We start from the raw sequence: 20,810 nt of genomic DNA, 5'->3' as shown, positions 1-20,810 counted from the left end.
ACTTCAGACAGCTCCCTTCCCCCTTGCCCAGAAGCTGTCAACAGCCTATAGCTCCTCAGCTAGGGGTAACAAAGTCTTTTTTGTTTGTTTGCTTTAACATTGATTTTTGCTTTAGTCTGTTTTTCTGTAGCTATAATGAAGTATCTGAGGCTGGGTCCTTTTTTTTTAAAAAAAAAGGTTTACTTAGGTCACAGTTCTAGAAGCACAAAAGCACAACATTGCTATCTGGCTTGTTCTTTAAAGGGCTTGTGGCAGCAGGAAAGCAGAGGGCATTTGCAGGAGGAGGCACTTAGGATGCAAGAGGAAACAGAAGAAAACCATGGGCAAAAAGTCCTTCCCACAGGAAGGAAGGAACTCATCCCCCAAATCACCCATTTAACTCCTAGACACCTGACCACTACTCAACACAGACCAGACCAACCCCAAGTTCAGGGGGAATAAACCACCCATGAACTCAGCCAAGGTTGAGGAGGAGCGCGGAGAAGCCACAGCCAGCGTGTGAAAGGCCTCCATTTCATCCCCAGCACCGAGGAGTCAAGTCACAGCCACAGGGATGATCACAGACCAATCTATGACTTGAGCATTCTGTAATGAGTAACTGGTAAAAAGCGCAAGGACTTACTTCAGTATGATAGAGGGCATTGGGATTTCAAAGAACTGTTCTCGAATGGGCACGAAGGGCAAGAGGCCGGTGAAGAACAGGCCGAGGATGAGCAGAACACGCTGTAGGCTGAAGAGTATAGGAATATCTGAGTTCTAGAACACAAACAAGATTGCGTGTTATGTTAGAAAGCATGATTATTTTATAAACCCCAGAATGTGTTTCCCAGGTTATAGGTTGACAAGCATCCTATGAATTGTGACTATTTGCTACAACAACTCAGGATTCTATAGGTAGTCTACAACCCATAAGTAATGCTCTGCTTTGGAGCCCCAGCACTGAAGTTTCTCTGGTGCTTTTGCAACACATCTGTCAGTGTTGGTCACAATGTCAACAGCTAGAGACTAGGCAATACACCAAAGCAGCAAAAGAGAGGATACATGGAATATCTGACTCCTATTAAAAATGCACAGTTCTGCATCTCCGAGAATCTACAGCAGATACATGAACATCAATACTGTTGTAAATATGTCCTCCTTCAGTGGTTATGGGTCAAATATGCAAGACAAAGTGAGACAGTGCATGACTGAACCTCCCAGCATATGCAAGGCCAAAGGGATCTCAAATTTAGGCCAGGCTGGGATACATGAGACACTTGTAAAATGAATGAATAAATGAATGAATGAAACAATCAATCACTCAATGAGTCAATAGAATTTCATAAGTTAGAATAAGAATTCTTATTTAAAAGTAACTATAGACTCACAGAAAGTCCCAAAAATAGTATAGTGTGATATGTTTTTGGCTTAGCTTCTCCAGAAGGTGACGTGATAAGACTGTACTGGAGGGCCAAAGCCAGCTGACACTGATGGATCACTGTTAGAGGCTGGACCTCACATCCTTGTCCCCTATGTCACCATTTTTAACCTGCTTCCATGCTTGTGTGCATGTGTTTTCATCCTGTGTAATCCACATACAGACTTCTATAACCACCACAAACAAGATACTGATTCCTCTGCTAACGCTGCTATCTACTGGCACCCCTGTCCCCTGCAGTCCGTGTGCCTGGCAGCCACAGATCTGCAATTCATATCTACAGTTTTGAGAATGTTATATAAATAATACCACACAACATATAATCCTTTTTAAAGACGGGTTTATTTTTATTTGTGTGTGTGTGTCTCTGTCTGTTGGGGTTGGTGTGCTCATACCAGTGTTTGGAGGTCAACTTCATGCCTGTATGTGGACGACGCCAGAAATCAAACTCAGGCTTCAAGCTTGATCACCAAGTGCTTCACCAACTGAGACATCTCTCTGGCCTTAGAATGTAATATTTTAAAAAATTATATTTATTTATCTATTTAGGAGTGGGATGCATGTGTGCATGGTCAGAGGGCGACTTACAGAAGTCAGCCAGATCTCTGTCCAGAGGCTGGGTCCTGGGAGACTGAACTGAGGTCGTTAGACTTGAGTGTAAGTGCTTTTACTGCTGAGTCACCTTGCTAGCTCATCAGCATGTGACATTTTGAGTGCTTTGGGTGCAAGTCTGTGTGTTTGAACTCATGGCTTTGAGCACTGCTAGGGAAGTGGTCCACAGTCCCATGCCTCTTTTGGCTTTTTATTTTGAGACAGGGTCTTGCTACGTTTCCCAGGCAGGCTGGCCTTGAGTTTATTCTGTAGCCCAGGATTGTTTTGACCTTCTGACCTTCCTGCCTCAGCCTCCAGAGTGGCTGGGATCACAGGCCTGGACCTCAAGTTTCTTTTTCTTTTCTTTTCTTTTTTTTTTTTTTTTTTTTTTTTTCGAGACAGGGTTTCTCTGTATAGCCCTGGCTGTCCTGGAACTCACTTTGTAGACCAGGCTGGCCTCGAACTCAGAAATCCGCCTGCCTCTGCCTCTGCCTCCCGAGTGATGGGATTAAAGGCGTGCGCCACCACGACCGGCTTCAAGTCTGGTTTCTTATAGCAATTATTTGTGGGATTTTTTGTCTGTCTTTTTGAGACACAGTCTATGTACACCAAACTTGAGTTGGCCTCAAACTCAAGATATCTGTCTGCCCTTCTCTTGCACACTGGAATTAAAGGTGTATGTCACCATGCTTAGCTTTTTGTGTGTGTAATGTGCTTCTGCTTCTGCATGGCTGTGATGGACACACCCTGGAGAGGCACAGCCCCAGAGACTTTGTCCCAGAATTGCTTCTCACTGCTGATAAGCCTTTCCTGTCACTGTTACACAGCCTGATGATTCCTGGGCATCAGCCCACCCCATTGGGTAAATTTCCTGCAGATCAACATGAAGATGAACTTTGATGAATTAATGCTGTTTAGATGAATTAATGACTTTATAGAATTCCTAATTTGATTCAAATAATTTTAGGAAGAAAGTTTAAGGAGATGGTTTTAGTTGTTTTGCCAGAAAGATGTAGTCCAGTTAGAATCAAGTACAGGATGTGCCCCCTCCTCAAAGAATAATAAGTAAAGGCCTAACAATAAGGAATGCAATGAGCAAAAAAATTAATTAAAAAAAAAAGGAATGCAATGAGCTTTCATAAATGCACTAAGAAGAGAAATAGGCTTGGGACAGATTTGTGATCAAGGAAAAACATTCATTCTTGTCCAGTCCAAGGAAGGGCCACAGGTGTGCACTGTGATAAAGCAAGGCCATGTGAAACTGCTGCTTTGAACTTATAATGAGCTTATGGAATGAAACACTGCTTTGAACTTACTATCGACATCCTTCTGTAACTCCCCCTTTGTGTAACATTTTATCTATGAGGTAATTTTATAAAGAACTTTTGTATAAGAAAGGTATAAAAAGGTTGAGAGAAGAAATAGTGTGGCTATTGGAGCTCTGCTCCATCTACCAAGTGTCTGTCTGTTTATATATATGTACATGCATACATATGTTAGTGTGTGTATCTAAGTATGCTTGTGCACTTGTGGTCGAGCCTGTGTGTGTGTGTCCCGCTGTGCAGGGGTCGTTTTCTCTGCTCGTCTGCTGTCTGTGTTTCCTCATCCCCAATCAACACCTTCCCCAGCTGCTGATTCTGTCTCAGAGCCTGAGACCCTTCTGCTGCTACTGTTGTACTTTAGGCTTTTTCCTGTCTTTTAACTCTTTAACTGGCAGAGAAAACAAACCCAATCAAACCCCTAGACTGTCACAACTAATGGAAGGTGCTAGAAGAGGTCTGTCATCTCTGTAGGCAACTTCTGGCTGGTTCCTTCCACTCATACATGAGCAGACCCCTGTTATCATGACTGACAGTAAAAGGCAGCATCCCCGCTGGTCGCGTCTGAAGCTTACCTCTTTGTAACACTTGTCTACAATCTCAGAGTTGGCATTGCCCCACACTGTCAGATGTTCTCGCTTATACTGCTTCACCAGTTCTGAGACCTGTGTGCAAAAAATTCAAATTTTATCCATGTGCCTATATGTAAACCTACCTGTATTGCTTTACATTAAAAATGGGTTACAATCTGTTATCTGCCAAAAGGAAGTATAAAATTGTGGGACAATTGGTAATCAAATTGAGATTATGTATGAGATACAAAATTATTTACATTTACCACTCTAAAACGAGTTTAATCAAATATGACTACTTGGTAATTTGACATAAACCAACCACAAACGAAATGACTTAAACTGGTAGTCAACTATGGAAACGTCTGGATAAATGGAGCATAAGAGAACTTACTTTTATTATCCGTGACCAGGATAAGCCAACTCACTCTGAGAGCAGGCCACAGGAAGTTTCCCCTGTGACCTTTACAGGGCATTAGACAATGCTGAGTGCAGCGTATCTAGTTCCCTTGATCACTATCTGTCAGCCTTGTTTAGGTTTTTGAAGTCAGACAATGCTGATCTGCAGAATAGAATATCACATTTCCTCCACACCACCAGTGTCACCTGCTCGCTCTGACCTTCCCAAGGCAGTGCCCACGAACCTTCTTAATCAGCACGTTGTTGTTCACTTTGATGTCAATGTTAATGGGGGTCTCAGGGAAGGCCTCAAACACTTCCTTCAGCAAGGGGATCCGGGTATCCTTTCCTTCACACTTGCAGGCTGAGAAAGCAAGATGTTTTTAAACGGTGACTTCCATTCTTAAAGCATAATTCTGACCTTTTCAGTGGTTGCGATTTATACTACACGTTCATTATAGGACAATGACAAAATGAGGCAAAGTCTAAAGGGCAGAAAAAAGTCCCATGAAATTCATCTCTTCAGACCTGTCATCAAGAGCTCTGGATGGCTTTCTTTTCCCCTGTGCATTATTTGACACAGTTACAATAGAGGATGCCTATAGGGTTTTTGTTTTTGTTTTGTTTTTTTTTATTTTTCGAGACAGGGTTTCTCTGTGTAGCCCTGGCTGTCCAGGAACTCACTCTGTAGACCAGGCTGACCTTAAACTCCAAGATCTGCCTGCCTCTGCCTCCTCAATGCTGGGATTAAAGGCGTCTAATGTGCCACCACTTGAAAACTTTCAAGATAACTAGAGTCACATGAAGACTGATATCTACGTCCATATCTCTCAGTGGTAACACCTTACCAAAGCATATACACATCGCACCCAAATACAGACACTGATACAACCCACTGGTATTATTTTCACATAGTCTTGTTTCTTGCCTCTTGTTTTTATGCTGCTTGGGACAACCCCAGGGCTTCACACATGACAGGGCCACTCTTCCATGGAGTTGTGTATGCCTCGCTGATGTTTTACATCTCCGGTTTTTGAGATAGTAGCTCATGTAGCTCACTATGGCCTTGAATTCACTCCTGAGGGAGGGTTGGCCTTAAACGGCTGATCCTCCTGCCTCCACCTCATGAGTGTTAGGATCACACACACAGGTGACGCCAGTCATCCTGCCATTAATGATATTATGAGGAGTTTTGAGGGTTATTCATTTACTTGAGATAGGGTCTCACCCTACAGTACTGACTGTCTAGGAACTCTCTGTAGACCAAACTGGCCTCAAACTTCAAGAGCTCCTCCTGCTTCTGTGCTCCCTACTGTCGGGCTTAGAGATGTGTGCCGCCAGGACCACCTGATTTTAACCATTCATTAGTTGACAATATTTTGCTATGAGGTTATCATTGAAGTTTTCAGAGACTTGAGAATAATTTCCAGGCAAAACAAGGACACTAATCCAATAATGTGTTATTTAAAAACTGTAGTGGAAATAAACAAACAAAAAAAAAAAAAAAAAAAGAGAAGAGAGGAAAAAAAGCCTCTTCCCATAGGAGGAGGAAGGGAAATGGCTTCTCCCAATAGGAAAAGAGGAACTGGGGGCAGTGTGGACTAGGTGGTCCCAGAGCCAAGGGCCTGACAGAGCAGAGAGCAGCACCTGAATTCCAAGAACGAGGGCAGGGCTCCTACACTGTAACACTGAGATAACACAGCTGGCCCAGAACCTACAATTCTCTTGTATGTTTGCTTGATTGTTGTTTAAGTGGTTTTTTTTTTTCCCTATTAGCAGTAATAACTCATTATCAATGGTCCCTTCATGGGAGAAAACATTCAGGGCAAGCTAAACTTCTAACATAAAACCATCCACAACTAAGGCAGAAAGCGCTGAGTCACTGCTGTCTGAATTTCCAGACGGATCAGTCATTCCTTGCATGGAGGGAGGAGGCTCTCACGTTTGTCTAACAAATGCTGAAGTGAATTCATAATTCTGAACTATAGCATTGAGTACACTCTTATCTGTTTACTACTACTGGGGGTTTGGCTCTGCGCTTGAAATTGCTTTCAGAAAACGCTAAGTTAAATTCTATAAAATTGTAACACCTGAAACAGAAGAAGTTATGCTTATTAAATAATGTGGCTACTAAGGAGGATGGCTCATAGAGACAATCTCTTATTGATAAAGCCTAATAAGTGTTAACGGAGTCTTTGGCTTTTGAGAATGCCAGTAAGGCCCTTGAAGGCCCAGCAAGCTCCTTAGAGGAGTGGCTGGCTGTAAAGAATGAAACCTATTTCAGTCCAAAAACCCACAAGTATATGCCATTCTAAATAGTTTTATTAGACTTAATGAATCTCTTCATATAATCACCAATTCTCAATATGCAGAAGGGGTTGTACTGCATATTAAAACTGCTGAACTCATTCCTGACAGTTCAGAATTAACCTTGTTATTCATGCAACTGCATCAAACAGTTGCTGAAAGATCTAACTGCACTCTGAAAGAGATGTTTCTAAACAAAAGTGGGATGTGAGGGCTCCCAGAGCTAGACTGCATACGGCTTTACTAACTTTAAATGCTAGTAAAGGAGGGACAACAGCTGCTAAAAGGCATTGGATTGCGGAAAACCTGCTGAGCTGAGTCCGCCTGTGTACTGCAAGGATGCTGGAACATTACAACCGAAACCAGCAAAGGTGTCTGGATGGGGCCTGCTGTTACGGTTCTGTTTCTCCAGGAGGCTAAAAGTTATGGATACCATCAACAGCTCTGCTCCCTGCTGTGCTGTCTGTGGTAACTGTACAGGTAGCAGGGACCAAACCTACCTATCAGGCCCATATGCCCAACCCCCCAATTAACAGAGGAGTAAGTTGGGGAGACAGTAATATCCTTGTAATGGTTACTGCATCTTCTTGGCTACCTGACCCTGATCACCACCAAGGACCGGCTAAGCCTATAGAGGAGGGTAAGGAAATTATAAATTATACTGCAGGAGTACAAGGACAACTTTCAAGTGTGGTTATCTACAGTTAATACTACCCAAGACTTTTATATATATATATATATATTTTTTTTTTTTATATGCTCCCTGCATTTGGTTTCCAGGGACTGGAGATTGGTGTTACTCGTTCCATACATCTGCCACTTTGTGAGATGTATCTGACTGGATACACTGGCAACAGTGTCCAGTGCTCGTTACCATCTCCCACAGAGCGGAGATTGGATTCCTCATGGCTTCCCTCAATACTCACTCAGAGTTGAGTTGGCAGTATAGTTTGCATAGAAATTAGTTCTACTCTTAATGTTAATTAAATGTCATGGAATTGGGACATCAAGTCCTCTATCAAAATTTAGCAATTCAGTTCAAACAAACATATAGAAATTAGCAAGTGCGTCTTAAAGCATGGAAAGAAAGGTTAAACATTAATGATGGTAATCATACTTTATCTTTTAGATTAAATCAGAGTCAACCCTTTGTACATGTATACCAGAACCTTATCTGTTATGGAAAGGGCCTGTACAACGGCACCCTAATAATTACAGTATCACTTGTGAACATTGTACTCTTTATGCCTGTGTGTTAATTTTAGTATTCTTTAAACATCACTTCTGGCCGGGTGTGGTGGCAGACGCCTTTAATCCCAGCACTTGGGAGGCAGAGGCAGGAGGATTTCTGAGTTCAGGCCAGCCTGGTGTACAGAGTGAGTTCCAGGACAGACAGGGCTACACAGAGAAACCCTGTCTCAAAAAACCAAAAACCAAAACAAAACCAAAAAACCCCCAAAAAATCACTTCTGAAAGTTTATACATCCTCAGAGTAAGGCCAGCAGTCTAGATACCAACAGGCTGTTGAGCCATGGCAAGACTCACCCGTGCTGTTTCTAATGCAGCAGCTCACTGAAGGTATTAAGAACTCGTAGGACACCTGCACTGATTACTGCTGGAGTTATGGGAATTACTGCACTAACTGCCACTGTTGCTACAGCTGGACTGGCGCTTCATAACGAAATTCAAATTTCCTTACGCTGATTATATTAGAGACTGGGATAGGCATTCTACAGAACTTTGGACTCAAGAGAATAAAACAGATAGTGAGATTGTTAATGTGATAGCTGATTTGAGACAAGCTGGGATACTAATGGGAGATTCAGTTAGAGATACTGAGAGAGCAAAATCTAAGTGTGCCTGCAATGTTACATCTTACTGTATTACAACTTATAAAGGTTAATGATTTCCAACGGCTCACCCTAACTATCTATCCTCAAGTGATTTATGATTTACATCGAGAAATGAAGGAAACTTTCTCAAAAAGGCCACCTGAAGTGACAGGAAAGGATATATTTTCTCAAAAAGGCCACCTGAAGTGACAGGAAAGGATATATTTTGGCCTCATTTAATCATAGGCATTATTTTAATAGATTTCTTGTTCTACTGAAATTTTGTGAGTAGAGTGTAGAAAGGTGCTTGCTGCCAAGCCTGACAGCTATTTCTCAAGACACATAAGAATGAAGGCAAAGGACTGAGGCCCAAACTATCTCCATCCATAGGCATGACCATCTAACCCTAGTCTCCAAAATAAATGCAATAAATACATACATACATAAAGTCCCTGAGAACAAAGCTAAGAGATACAACACGGATCCAAGGCATCAAACAGGAAGAAACCAATTACTGACTGAAGAGCTGGAGTCAGCCATGATGAACAACTCCTGGGCTTTTCAGTCAGGAACTTATTAAGTTCATCACTGAGTTCATTCTGTATTTACTGCTTTGAAAAATCTTGAGATGGGGCTGGAGAGATGGCTCAGTGGTTAAGAGCACTAACTGCTCTTCCAGAGGTCCTGAGTTCAGTTCCCACCAACTACATGGTGGCTCACACCATCTGTAATAGGATCTGATGCCCTCTTCTGGTGTGTCTGAAGACAGCTGCAGTGTACCCATATAAAGAAAAAAAAAAAAAAAAAAAAAGAAATCTTGAGATGGACCACGTCAAGGCAGGCAGTTTGAGTTTGAGGTTAGCCTGGTCTACAGAGTGAGATCCAGGGCAGCCAGGGCTACACAGTGAAAGCCTGTCTCAAAGAAACAAGAACCAAACATGACAACAAACCGCAGTTTTGTGATGGGTATCTAGCACTTAAATTGATCACAGACTACATAGATTATGAGAACAAAAAACAAGCCAAAAACCCTACATTTGAAAGTGGAAAGTTTGGCCTAGAGAGATGGTTAGAGTACTTTGTTGCTTGCAGTGGCCCTCACAAGACCTGGGTTTAGTTCCCAGTACCAACACGGGAGCGGCTTATACAGCCCGTAACTCCAGTTCCAGGGACCTGATGCTCTCTTCTGGCCTCCACAGGTACCAAGCACACATACACACGCAGGGAAAACATCCATACACATAAACCAAAAAATAATCTAAACGTCATTCTTTAATGTGGAAAAACTTAGGCTAAGAATTGTACATCAGGGGGCTGGAGAGATGGTTCAGTGATTAAGAGCACTGACTGCTCTTCTGAAGGTCCTCAGTTCAATTCCCAGCAACCACATGGTGGCTCACAACCATCTGTAATGAGATCTGATGATCTCTTCTGGTGTGTCTGAAGAAAGCTACAGTGTACTCACATACAATAAATAAATAAATCTTTTTAAAAAGAAAAGAAAAAAAGAATGTAGACCAGGTAGTGTTTGCCTAACTCAGGCTGTGGGTAAGAACCCAGCACTGCCTGAACTGGTCATGGTGGTGTAGACCTGTGATCCCAGCACTTGAGAGATGGAGGCAAGAAGATCAAGAAATTGGTGAGATGGCTCAGCGGTTAAGAGCACTGACTGCTCTTCCAGAGGTCCTGAGTTCAAATCCCAGCAACCACATGGTGGCTCACAACCATCTGTAATAGGATTGGATGCCCTCTTCTGGTGTGTCTGCAGACAGCAACAGTGTACTTATATATAATAATTAATAAATCTTTTAAAAAAATAAAATAAAAGATAAAAAAAGAAATTCAAAGTCATCCTTGGCTACAGAGCCAATTCAAGGCTAGCCTGGTTACACAAGACCTTGTCTTTGAAAGAATGGAAAAAGGAAACCTTGCCTGGTTTTGAGACAGTTACTCTATGTAGCCCTGGATGGCCTGAAACTTATTACATGGGCCAAACTGGTCTTAAATTCTGAGATCCACCTGCCTGTGTCTCTGGAGTGCTGGAATTACAAGTGTTCCCCACCAGTGCCTGGCTCTGCATATTTAAAAAAAGGGGGTGGGGGGAAGAGGGACGAGATTTTCCCTTATTCAGTGTTGTTCTGTCCATCACCTGTGCACTTCCCATGCACCCTCTGGGATAGGTGTATAACCTAGGTCAGGGCTCGAGTTGGACACTTAACCCATACTTGCTTTTTCTCTGAGAAAAAGTTAAGTTGGACACTTAACCCATACATACCTTTTTCTCTGAGACTTTCCCCTTAATGCTCATAGAGAAGCCTAGCTTTTCCCTGTGGAGACACAGTACAGGCAGGATGTGGGGGTATGAGTCAACCATCAAAGTCCTGGCATTACACCACGTGTTTGTAACCCTAGCACTCAGGAAGCCGAGGCAAGGGGGACTGCTGGGGCTTCATAGTCAACCTGTGCCACAGCTGGTCTGAAGGGCACATCAAATCAATGCCATCTTAAGAAATGTTGAATTTAAAATACACAGAGAGAAGTAGATAGAGGATGGAAGAAGGGGTCCTTTTCTGGATTCCACAACACTTAATGTCAAACTCACTGGTATTCTAGCTAGTAATTCTATTTTTTAATTTTAAAATCTATTTATGCACATATGTGTGATGTTGGTGCTCATGAAGCTGGAGTGGAAGTGTCCCACATACATGCTGGGAACCGAAACCTGATTCTCTGGAGGAGCAACTGTACTTTTAACTGCTGGGCTCTCTCTCCATCTCCTGTATTTTATTTATTGCCTTAGGATAAGTTAAACTGATTTATGTTACTAACAACTTAAAACTTGTTACAGTACTCTAGCTCTGTGCCTTTCAAAGCAGAAGATACTGGCTGCAAGGGGATGCTGAAGTTTCACTTTAGCCGGTTGCTGTGGTGCACGCATGCATGGAGCCTCAGTCCTTGGGAAGTGGGTAGGAGTGGCCAGCCTGGGCTGCACAGATGCTGCCTTAAGGTGCTGTGACTTCCCAAGCATGACTGCCACAACAACAACAACAGCAACAGCAGCAGAGCAACTCAGTTAAGGGAAAGCACTGTGATAATGTGCTCTCTGCTGCCACTGGGAAGCAGAGGGACTCACAGTCAAAGCAGAAAACACACATGAGGAGGGGGAACCTGTAGCTTTGTGTCCACCTCTCTCCCCAGCCTGCCCTCCACCAGTCTCCGGAACAGTGCTCACAGGTCCCAGCACTGCCAGCATTCCCTTCGCCCTGCAGTGGGTCCCTCTGTGCTTCCTCTCCTTCAGGGGCCTCCTCCCACCATCCCTGGATGCTCTTGAGGTTTAACCCTTCCCAATTAATTTTTTGTTCCTGTGGGACACATTCCAAAGTAACTTTGTAATCTAAAAAACCAAAAAACAAAAAACAAAAAAGAACAACAAAAAAAACCCCCACCCCCAAAAAAACCACTATTTTTTAGATTTATTCTTTATGTGTGTTTTTTTGCCTGCATGTATATGTATGCATATCACATGCAAGTCCGGGGCTCTTGGAGGTCAGAGGATATCTGATCTGAAACCAGAATTATAATTTGTTACAATTTATAATTTGTACTGAACTCCAGTCTTCTGCAAGAGCACCAAGCACTTAAAACAACTGAGCGACCTCTTTTTAACTCGGTTGTGCTAGCCATATCTCAAACTCAGCCAGCACATGTGGCTATAGGCTGTCTCGTATCACAACACAGAAATATAGATTGTTCCAGTCATGGAAGAAGGTTCTATTTGGACAGTGATGAAAGAATGAAAACAACCATTCAGATGAACTGCCATGAGACAACAGATGTCCATATCCAAGTAAGAGATACACAGGGGACACAGGAAAAGGTCAAATGGACAAAACTTACGTTAGGCAAACAAATGGTGCACACACACATACACACACACACACACACACACACGTCCCAGAACTTGGGGGGCTGAAGCAGCAGGATCTCAGTGAAGTCAAGCCTGGGCTGTCCAGAGAGAACAGAGAGCAGAGAGCCAGCAAGATGGCTCTGCTCAGCAGGGTCTAAACCCTTGGCTGGTCAGAATCTGCTATGTAGACCAGGCTTGGGCATCTCCCTAGCCCTTCCCGGCCAAACCTCTGAATCATTTAAAATCAATTATGAGTTAAATGCTATATAGATCAAAGTTTCGTTTTCATTTTTGTTTTTATTCTTGAGCTTGGTAGCCCAACCCTTTAATCCCAGCACCCAAGGACAGCAAATGGTTCTCAGAGAGTTTGAAGCCAGCCTGGTCTACACAGTAAGACCTTGTCTCAAAAGAGAAAAAAAAAAACACTAAAAAAATGTCTTTACAGTCCTCTGATATTTTTCAACAGCGGTCAGGAAACTGCTGAGTGGGAGGAGGGACTGTCATGAGCACCAGCCAGGTGAGGTGGAAACAGTGTCAAGTTCCCGCTGGTCATTTACTTGTTATATGACCTTCATCAAGTTAATCTCCTCTGTGACTTCAGTTTCCTTCTCTGTAAGGGAAGAGAGGGCTAGCCGGCTTCAGAGAGCTCTCCACACATCAGGTTAAGACTCTGTGAGAAGGCCGGGCGGTGGTGGTGCACGCCTTTAATCCCAGCACTCGGGAAGCAGAGGCAGGTGGATTTCTGAGTTTGAGGCTAGCCTGGTCTACAGAGTAAGTTCCAGGACAGCCAGGTCTACACAGAGAAACCCTGTCTTGAAAAACCAAAAAAAAAAAAAAAAAAAAAAAAAAAAAAACAAAAAAACAAAAAGACTCTGTGAGAAGACATAAAACTAGGAAAAGGAACTAGACTAGAAAGGATTTTTTTTTTCTTTTTTTCTTATTTTTGAAACAGGGTCTCATGTAACTCAGGCTGGAATCTGTGGTCTTCCTGCCCTCCCCCGCTGGACATCAAGCTGGGAGTATAAATGCCTGTGTGCGCCTCCGGTTCAGTTTGTTCAGTGCTGGGCAAGTGTTCTACAGGCTGAGCGAAACTCCTAATCCCAAAGACTTTTCTTTTTGTTTGACATTTTATGGAGTCTTGCCAGGTTTGATGGTCCACACTTTTAATCCCAGCACTCAAGAGGCAGAGGCTTGTGGAATTCTGTGAATTTAAGATCAGCCTGGTCTATACAGTGAGTTCTATGCCAGATAATGATAATAATAATAATGATGATGTATGGAGTTTGACAGTGCTCTATGGAGGAAATAAAAAGTAAAATCATTCCATTACTATTTTCAGCACTTACCAGAGCTACGGGCTTGGTGTCACATGCCCTTAGTCTCAGCTCTCAGGAGGAAATGTCAAGTCACTCTCTGTGAGTTTGAGACTAGCCTATGCTACAAAGTGAGTTCCAGGATAGCCAGGGCTCTTACACAGAGAAACCCTGCTTCATAGAACCAAAACACACACACACACACACACTGAACAGAGCCTCAGAACTGCTAGGTGAGCCCTCTACACTGAGCCACTGGGAAAGACATGGATCTCTCTCTCTTCTTGAGGTGAGAATTGCAGTAACCTGCCGGGCTAACCTGGAACTCGTTTTCTGCTGAGCCCACTGTGTTGCAGATGCAGCTAGAAACTTCACATCTTAGCCTTCATAAATCCAATCTAGTACTGATAGAGGCTCAGGACCTTTAATATAAATTAAATTACCAGCATGAAAAGAACATTTCCTCAAACCAATATAGAGTAAGGATACTTAAGTGAAGACAAACCAAATTTATGTTAGACTGGAACACACCTTACAAATAGGTGACTTTTCATTTTTATTCTATTATTACTTTTACTCTGCTTTATCTGTATGTCTGTGTGTACGTGTGTGTGAGTGCTGGAGGAGGCCAGAAGCAGCATCACTCCCCCTGAAGCCAGAGGAAGACTGTGAGCCAACCAATCAGAGTACTGGAAACCAAACTCAGTTCCCCTGGGACCAACAGCACATGGTCTCAAGCACTAAGCTCTCCCTCCGGCCCTTTATTTATTTATTTATTTATTTATTTTTGAGACAAGGTCTCATTGTGGTCCTAGCTGGCCTGGTATTCAAAGACATCTGCCAGCCTCAGCCTCCGCCTCCCAAGTGCTAGGATTAAAGGTGTCCATCACCACACCTAGGAACTTTCAGGGATTTTTTATTTTAACCTTTCTTTTGTTCTCTGAGCCCAACCTGCCTCTGGTGTTTAATCTAAAGAGTATTTTAAGACGTATTTTATTCATATTCGTGCAGGAGCCTCTGGAGGTCAGAAAGGGGGGCATCATCACAGGCTCTGGAGTGGAGGTTGTCAGCAGCCATGTGGGTGCTGAGAACTGAATCCAGGCTCTGTAAGAGCAGCAAGAGCTCTTACCTACTGAGCCATCTCTCCAGCCCCACCTTTTGTGATTTTTGAGGGAGTCTCACTTTGTATTCCAATCTGGCTGTGTACTTGTGGTGATTCTCTGCCTCAGTCTCCAGTGCTGGGATTACAGGTATGAACCACCACACCTGGCCTTCAACTCTAACACAACAGGTGCTTTAGCTGAGTCCTACGTCCAGCCCTATACTGGCTACTTTAAAATCTATCTCACATGGTACTCACAGTATTTTAAAAATTGGATATGAATATATCCCTTGAGGCCTATGAGATGGCTCAGAAGCCACCAAGCCTGGCGACCTTAGTTCAATACTGCATGGTGACAGGAAAGAATTGACTCTCACAGGTTATCTTCTAATCTCCGCATGCATTCCGTGACAAGCTTCACACACACACACAAATATGAGAGAGAGAGAGAGAGAGAGAGAGAGAGAGAGAGAGAGAGAACAAACTGACAGAGTGACTGACAGCCTATATCTGGCAAGAAATATCTTCAAATTATATAACTGACAAGGCTTAATGCTCACAGTATAAGCTACTCAGAAGCTGGTGTGGTAGAGCACAGAGGGAGGACATGAAGCGCTTCGGTTTGAGGTCAGCCTTGGCTACATGGTGAATCCCAGGTCAGTGTGGGCTGCAGAGCAGGACTGTATCTGTGGACTGGTGAGGTGACTCTGTGGTTAAAGGCAATTGCCACCAAGGCTGATGACCTGAGTTTGAACCCCAGAACCTACAAGGTGGGAGGAGAGTGCCAAACACTTCAACTGTCCTCTCAGGTCCACAAGCTCACCACAGCGCATAAGCACGTGCAGGAACGGCACAGGTGCACAAGTGTGTGCACACACACATGCACAGATACAAACAAACAAAGGCTGGCTCTGCTAAGTGCTCTCCAAGAGGCCCTTTCTATTATTTCTCTGTTATATTTATAATGGACAACTACTATAAGTAATGGCAATGCTACCAAACTTCAGACATTAGGTGTATAAAAACAAAGAAAAGAAAGGAGAACTACAAAGCAATCAGGCATGGTGGTTTGTTTCTATAACCCCCAGCACTCTGAAGGCTGAGGCAGGAGGACTGTTGTGAGCTAGAGGCCAGCCTAAGATACACAGTGAATCCAAGGCCAGCTGAGATACAGACTGCTCAAGACACACCCTGCTCCCCACCCTACCCGACCCCACGTCCACCAAAGTATAAAGTTACCTCCAGAACACTAAATTCATATAATGATTATGGCACTCAGGCTTCAATTGGTTGTCGAGTGAATTTAAGCACAGTGATGCAGTTAAGCCTTTGGGCCAACCAGTCTCAGAATCAGTCATCAATCAAGGTTTTAGGTTTGTAGGTCAGACGTCAGGTTCCAGGGCAATAGTGTTAGCAGAAACTACTGTGACTCTCAGCATAAGTGCATACACTTCCAAGTCAGTGTTTAAACCATAAGAAAGAAATGTTACCTCTCTGAAATGGGACATCCAGCTTGCAAAGGTAAGGTGGGAGCTCCTTTAAAAGATAGGATAACAAAAAAGGGTTAGCTCTCAAAAACAAACAGTGCTTCAGTGTCTCAAATTATGGCAAAGATTTTTTTCTTTAAAAAAAAAAAAAAAAAAAAAAAAGTAAGCCAGGCGTGGTGGTGCACGCCTTTAATCCCAGCACTCGGGAGGCAGAGGCAGGCGGATTTCTGAGTTCGAGGCCAGCCTGGTCTACAGAGTGAGTTCCAGGACAGCCAGGGCTATACAGAGAAACCCTGTCTCGAAAAAAAAAAACCAAAAAAAAAAAAAAAAGTAAGACATTGATTGCACACATTTAAATAACAGCAAAGCATCCTTCAGCACTTCCAGAGGCAAGTTCATGATATGATTACTTATACACCAGGTACAAGAAATCTGTACTACTTAAATTTATATAGATCTTAACATTTGGCCTCCTTAGTTCCTTAAAGATCTTTTATTATTTTCAATATGCGTAGGGGTGTGTGTGTGTGTGTACACCTATGTGTGGGTAGAGAAGGCTTTGAAGGTAAGAGATGTTGGATGCCTAGAACTGGATAACATTGGGGCTGGGAACTGAACTCAGACCCTCTGCAAGAGCCGTATATGCTCTTAACTGCTGAGCCATCTCTCTGGGCCCTAAATTATTATTATTTATTATTTTGTTGTTTTTTCGAGACAGGGTTTCTCTGTGTAGTACTGGCTGTCCTAGAACTCACTCTGTAGATCAGGCTGGCCTCGAACTCAGAAATCCGCCTGCCTCTGCCTCCCAAGCGCTGGGATTAAAGGTGTGAGCCACCACTGCCTGGCTATTATTATATTATTATTTGCTTTTAATTATTAATTATGCTTTTGAAGACAGGGTTTCTCTGTGTGGCCCTGGCTGTCCCGGAACTTGCTCTGTAATCAGTCTGGCCTCAATCTGCCTGCCTCTGCCTCCTGAATGCTGGAATTAAAGGTGTACATCACCAGGCTAAGTAGAGGCACAATTTTTGAGTGCTGTAATTATGGGCATTTGGCATCATACCCATTATTTGAAGTATTTGAAACACAATATACATAATTTCTATCTTGCATAAAGCTGTAGAAAACCAACCCAGTCTAGCAACAGACTTTGCTGTTGCTAGCAGTTTTCTTCTCATGACAAAAGTAGATGCTCTCTTTTTCTTCCACGTATCAGGGTTTACTGCTATGAACATATATGATTTATGAGTTACATTGTTTACAATTACATTTAGTTAGCATGTGTGTGAGAGTATAAATGTAACACAGTCCATTCATACAGTTCAGAGGACACAATGCAAGAGTCAGTTCTCTCCTTCCACCAAACAGAACTGAGCCCACAGTTTTTTCTTTAAATTTTTTTCATATGACTAGATTTTTTAAATTGTGGGGGGAGTGGGGGGGGGCATGGGCCCCTGGGGGCCCCAGAGAATCTCTGGGAATCAGCTTTTTCCTTCTACCTTGGTTTGAAGTAGGGCCTCCCCTTGGTGCCTCTGTTACCCTGTGGGTTCTAGGATGGCTGTTTCTTTTCCTGTCTCCACATTCCATCTCGTGATAAGAGTACTGGGGTCACAAATGCACAGTACTTCATCCATTGTTTTTCATTACTTTAATCTATATGATTGATTTATTTTTGTTTTATAAGCATTGATGATTTACCTGCATATATGTCTGTGTGAGGGTGTTGGATCCCCTGGAACTAAAGTTACAGACAGTTGTGAGCAGCCATGTGAGTGATGGGAATTGAACTCAGGACCTCTGGAAGAGCAGTCAGTGCTCTTAACTGCTGAGCCATCTCTCCAGCCCCCTTGAGCAGGTTTTAAATGATGCTCTCCTACACTATAAGGCTAAACTAATTCCTATATTAAACAAGACTCAAATAGACATCTTGAATTGTAATGTCATTTCATATTTGACAATGGTTGTTAATTTTACTAAAACATCTATAGCAGTAATTTTGGGGCTGGAGATGTAGCACAGCTGATAGAGCACCTGCCTAGTATGCACGCGGCCCTGGGTTCTATCGTAGCCCCTGTGTAAACTGGGCACCGTTGTGTGCTGATAGGGCCAGCATCTGGGAGAGTAAAAGCAGAATTATCAGAAGCTCAAGGTATCCTCAGTTACACAGGGAGGTCATGGCCTGTGTAGCTAAAGTTAGAAGATGAAGCAGGTCCCCAAAGATGCATCTGAACTGCACAAATCCCTCACTGGATACCAAGGCATGGAGCATCCTTCCCCTTTTACACTTATCTGAATCACTGTCATTATTTAGGAACTTAGTTGTTTGGGTTTTGTTCACTTTTTTTTTTTTCTATTTTTAAAGTATTTTGCTGGCATGTATGTCTATGCACCACTTACTTTTCTGGTACCTACAGAAGACAGAAAAGCGTGTCAGATCCCCTGGGACCAGAGTCACACACAGCTGTGAGCTCCCGTGTGGGTACTGGGAATGGAATTGGGGTCCTCTGGAAGAACGGCCTGTGCTCTCAACCATGAAGCCCTTTCTCTAGCCCGTTTATTTGTTGGTTTGTTTGAGACAGGAGCCCAGAGTGGCTTCAAGGCTTTGACATGCCTCCTGTTACCCAAGTGCCAGCATTAAGGCTGTGAGCCATCATCAGCTTAATCAGCATTGTTTTCAAAAGTTATTTATGAGTGACATCTGGCTCTCTTCTGCCTTAAAAGCATTTCCCTTAAGTATAATGATATTAGTTTCTTTTTACTTACACAATATTTGAGATCAGAGACGTTTACATTGACCCCAGTTGACCTCTTCAGGTTTGCGTCATGTGACACTACAACTTGTTCATCTTTTGTGATATGGCAGTCCAGTTCTAACATGTCTGTCCCAATGGTAACTGCGCTGAAGACACAAAAGAAAACAGCACTTTGAAACCTGGTAAACATATACTTTACATGTATCAAATATGAAAGTTCTGATTTTAAAATCCAAAGTATCCCATGACACTGAAATAGCCCAACCACATTTATCATCATTCATCAATGTGATGTTGTAATCTTATAATAAAAAGTTATTAAATTGTTGTGACTTATAATTGGTTAATCATGTCGCCTCTTCCATAGGCAGCTATGGTTAATCCTGACATTTCTTTTTTTAAAAAAAAGATTTATTTATTTATTATATGTAAGTACACTGTAGCGGTCTTCAGACACTCCAGAAGAGGGAGTCAGATCTCATTACGGATGGTTGTGAGCCACCTGCTGGGAATTGAACTCAGGACCTTTGGAAGAGCAATCAGTGCTCTTAACCACTGAGCCCCAATCCTGGCATTTCAATACGATGGGAAAAATATTTGACCAGAAATTAATTTGGGTGATAGTTCCTGATACCTTAGTATAACTCAGGGCAAGCTGACTTTCTTTGTGTGGCCTGTATTTCCACACATATCAAGATTTAAGACAAAGTGGCTGCTTTTATCATCTTGATTAAACATATTTTAGGGTGGTCTTATGGTATATTCCTGGAATCCCAGCACTTGGGAGGGGGAGGCAGGAAGATTACAGAATGAGAAATAAAAATAAAACAACAATAGATTCCTAAGAAAGGGAGATGTAGTAAGAGACAGTAAAGGAAGAGAATAGCCAGGCGAGCTGGAGCACATCTGTAATCCCAGCACCCAGTTCTAGCAGCAGAAGTTCAAGGCCATCCTCAGCTATGTTGAGTGAAGTTCAAGGCCAGTTTAGGATACATATCCTGTCTAAAAATAAAACAGAAAATGAAAAGAAAGAGAAAGGGATGAATGAATTTGGAAAGTAATACATGAACAAAAGAAGTTTGTCAGGGTCACAGACAAACATATTGTTATTTATGTAACAATAAAAATATGTAAAAACCCTAGAGATGAAATTCAATCACTAAACTAAGTGTATCAGGAGAAGGCTTCAGAGCCACATCAAACTGAAGAGTCTCCGGTGAGACTGCGCACAGTAGGGCCTCTCAGTAGTAAGGAATCACAAACGCTGAGAAAGTATATAAGCAGACATTCAACAGCAACACTCACTATGGAAAGAAAGGCTAGATATAGTAGCTCACAGCTGAGCTCACTCGAGAAGCTGAGGCAAGAGAATGCCTCCTGTTTGAGTCCAACCTAGGATATACAGTGAGTGATGTGGAATGCAACCCATTCTTCTCTCATTTGGAAGCCTAGCTCCTTCACCTGAAAATTCTCTCTCTCTCTCTCTCTCTCTCTCTCTCTCACACACACACACACACACACACACACACACATCATCATCATCATCATCGTCGTCCTCTAACCCCTATTTGCACTGGGTTCCATGTCCATGCCCTCTTCCCCTTAACGAGCATCAAACTTGAGGACATTCCACTCAAATGCATCCCTGACACAACATAGTTTAGGAGAGATTCAGCCTGATTTTGTTTTGAGTGCATGCACAGTAAGGCAAAAACCATGTTCTCAAGTGAAGTTTTAGGGAGAGTCCTATATTAATAAACTTATGTCTGTGCATAACTGGGTGTGCATATGTGATGGTTTTTATATATTCA

General features: G+C 42.7%; 1 protein-coding gene across 1 annotated transcript in view; it reads right to left on the bottom strand.

The window, feature by feature from the left end:
* Positions 1–20,810, bottom strand: part of Gdpd1 (glycerophosphodiester phosphodiesterase domain containing 1) — a 39,826-nt gene that overhangs the window by 6,918 nt on the left and 12,098 nt on the right. The window contains exons 3-7 of the mRNA XM_021176766.2: positions 19,010–19,145; positions 16,250–16,295; positions 4,544–4,662; positions 3,903–3,992; positions 623–756 (exon numbers count right to left, since the gene is read on the bottom strand). Of these exons, the coding sequence (XP_021032425.1) occupies positions 623–756; positions 3,903–3,992; positions 4,544–4,662; positions 16,250–16,295; positions 19,010–19,145 (525 nt within the window). The remainder of the gene's footprint in view (positions 1–622; positions 757–3,902; positions 3,993–4,543; positions 4,663–16,249; positions 16,296–19,009; positions 19,146–20,810) is intronic.

The sequence above is a fragment of the Mus caroli genome, unplaced genomic scaffold (assembly GCF_978045245.1).
Source record: "Mus caroli unplaced genomic scaffold, Mus_caroli_1 scaffold_13, whole genome shotgun sequence".
In the NCBI taxonomy this organism is placed as follows: domain Eukaryota; kingdom Metazoa; phylum Chordata; class Mammalia; order Rodentia; family Muridae; genus Mus; species Mus caroli.
This window is presented reverse-complemented; position numbering and strand designations above follow the sequence as displayed.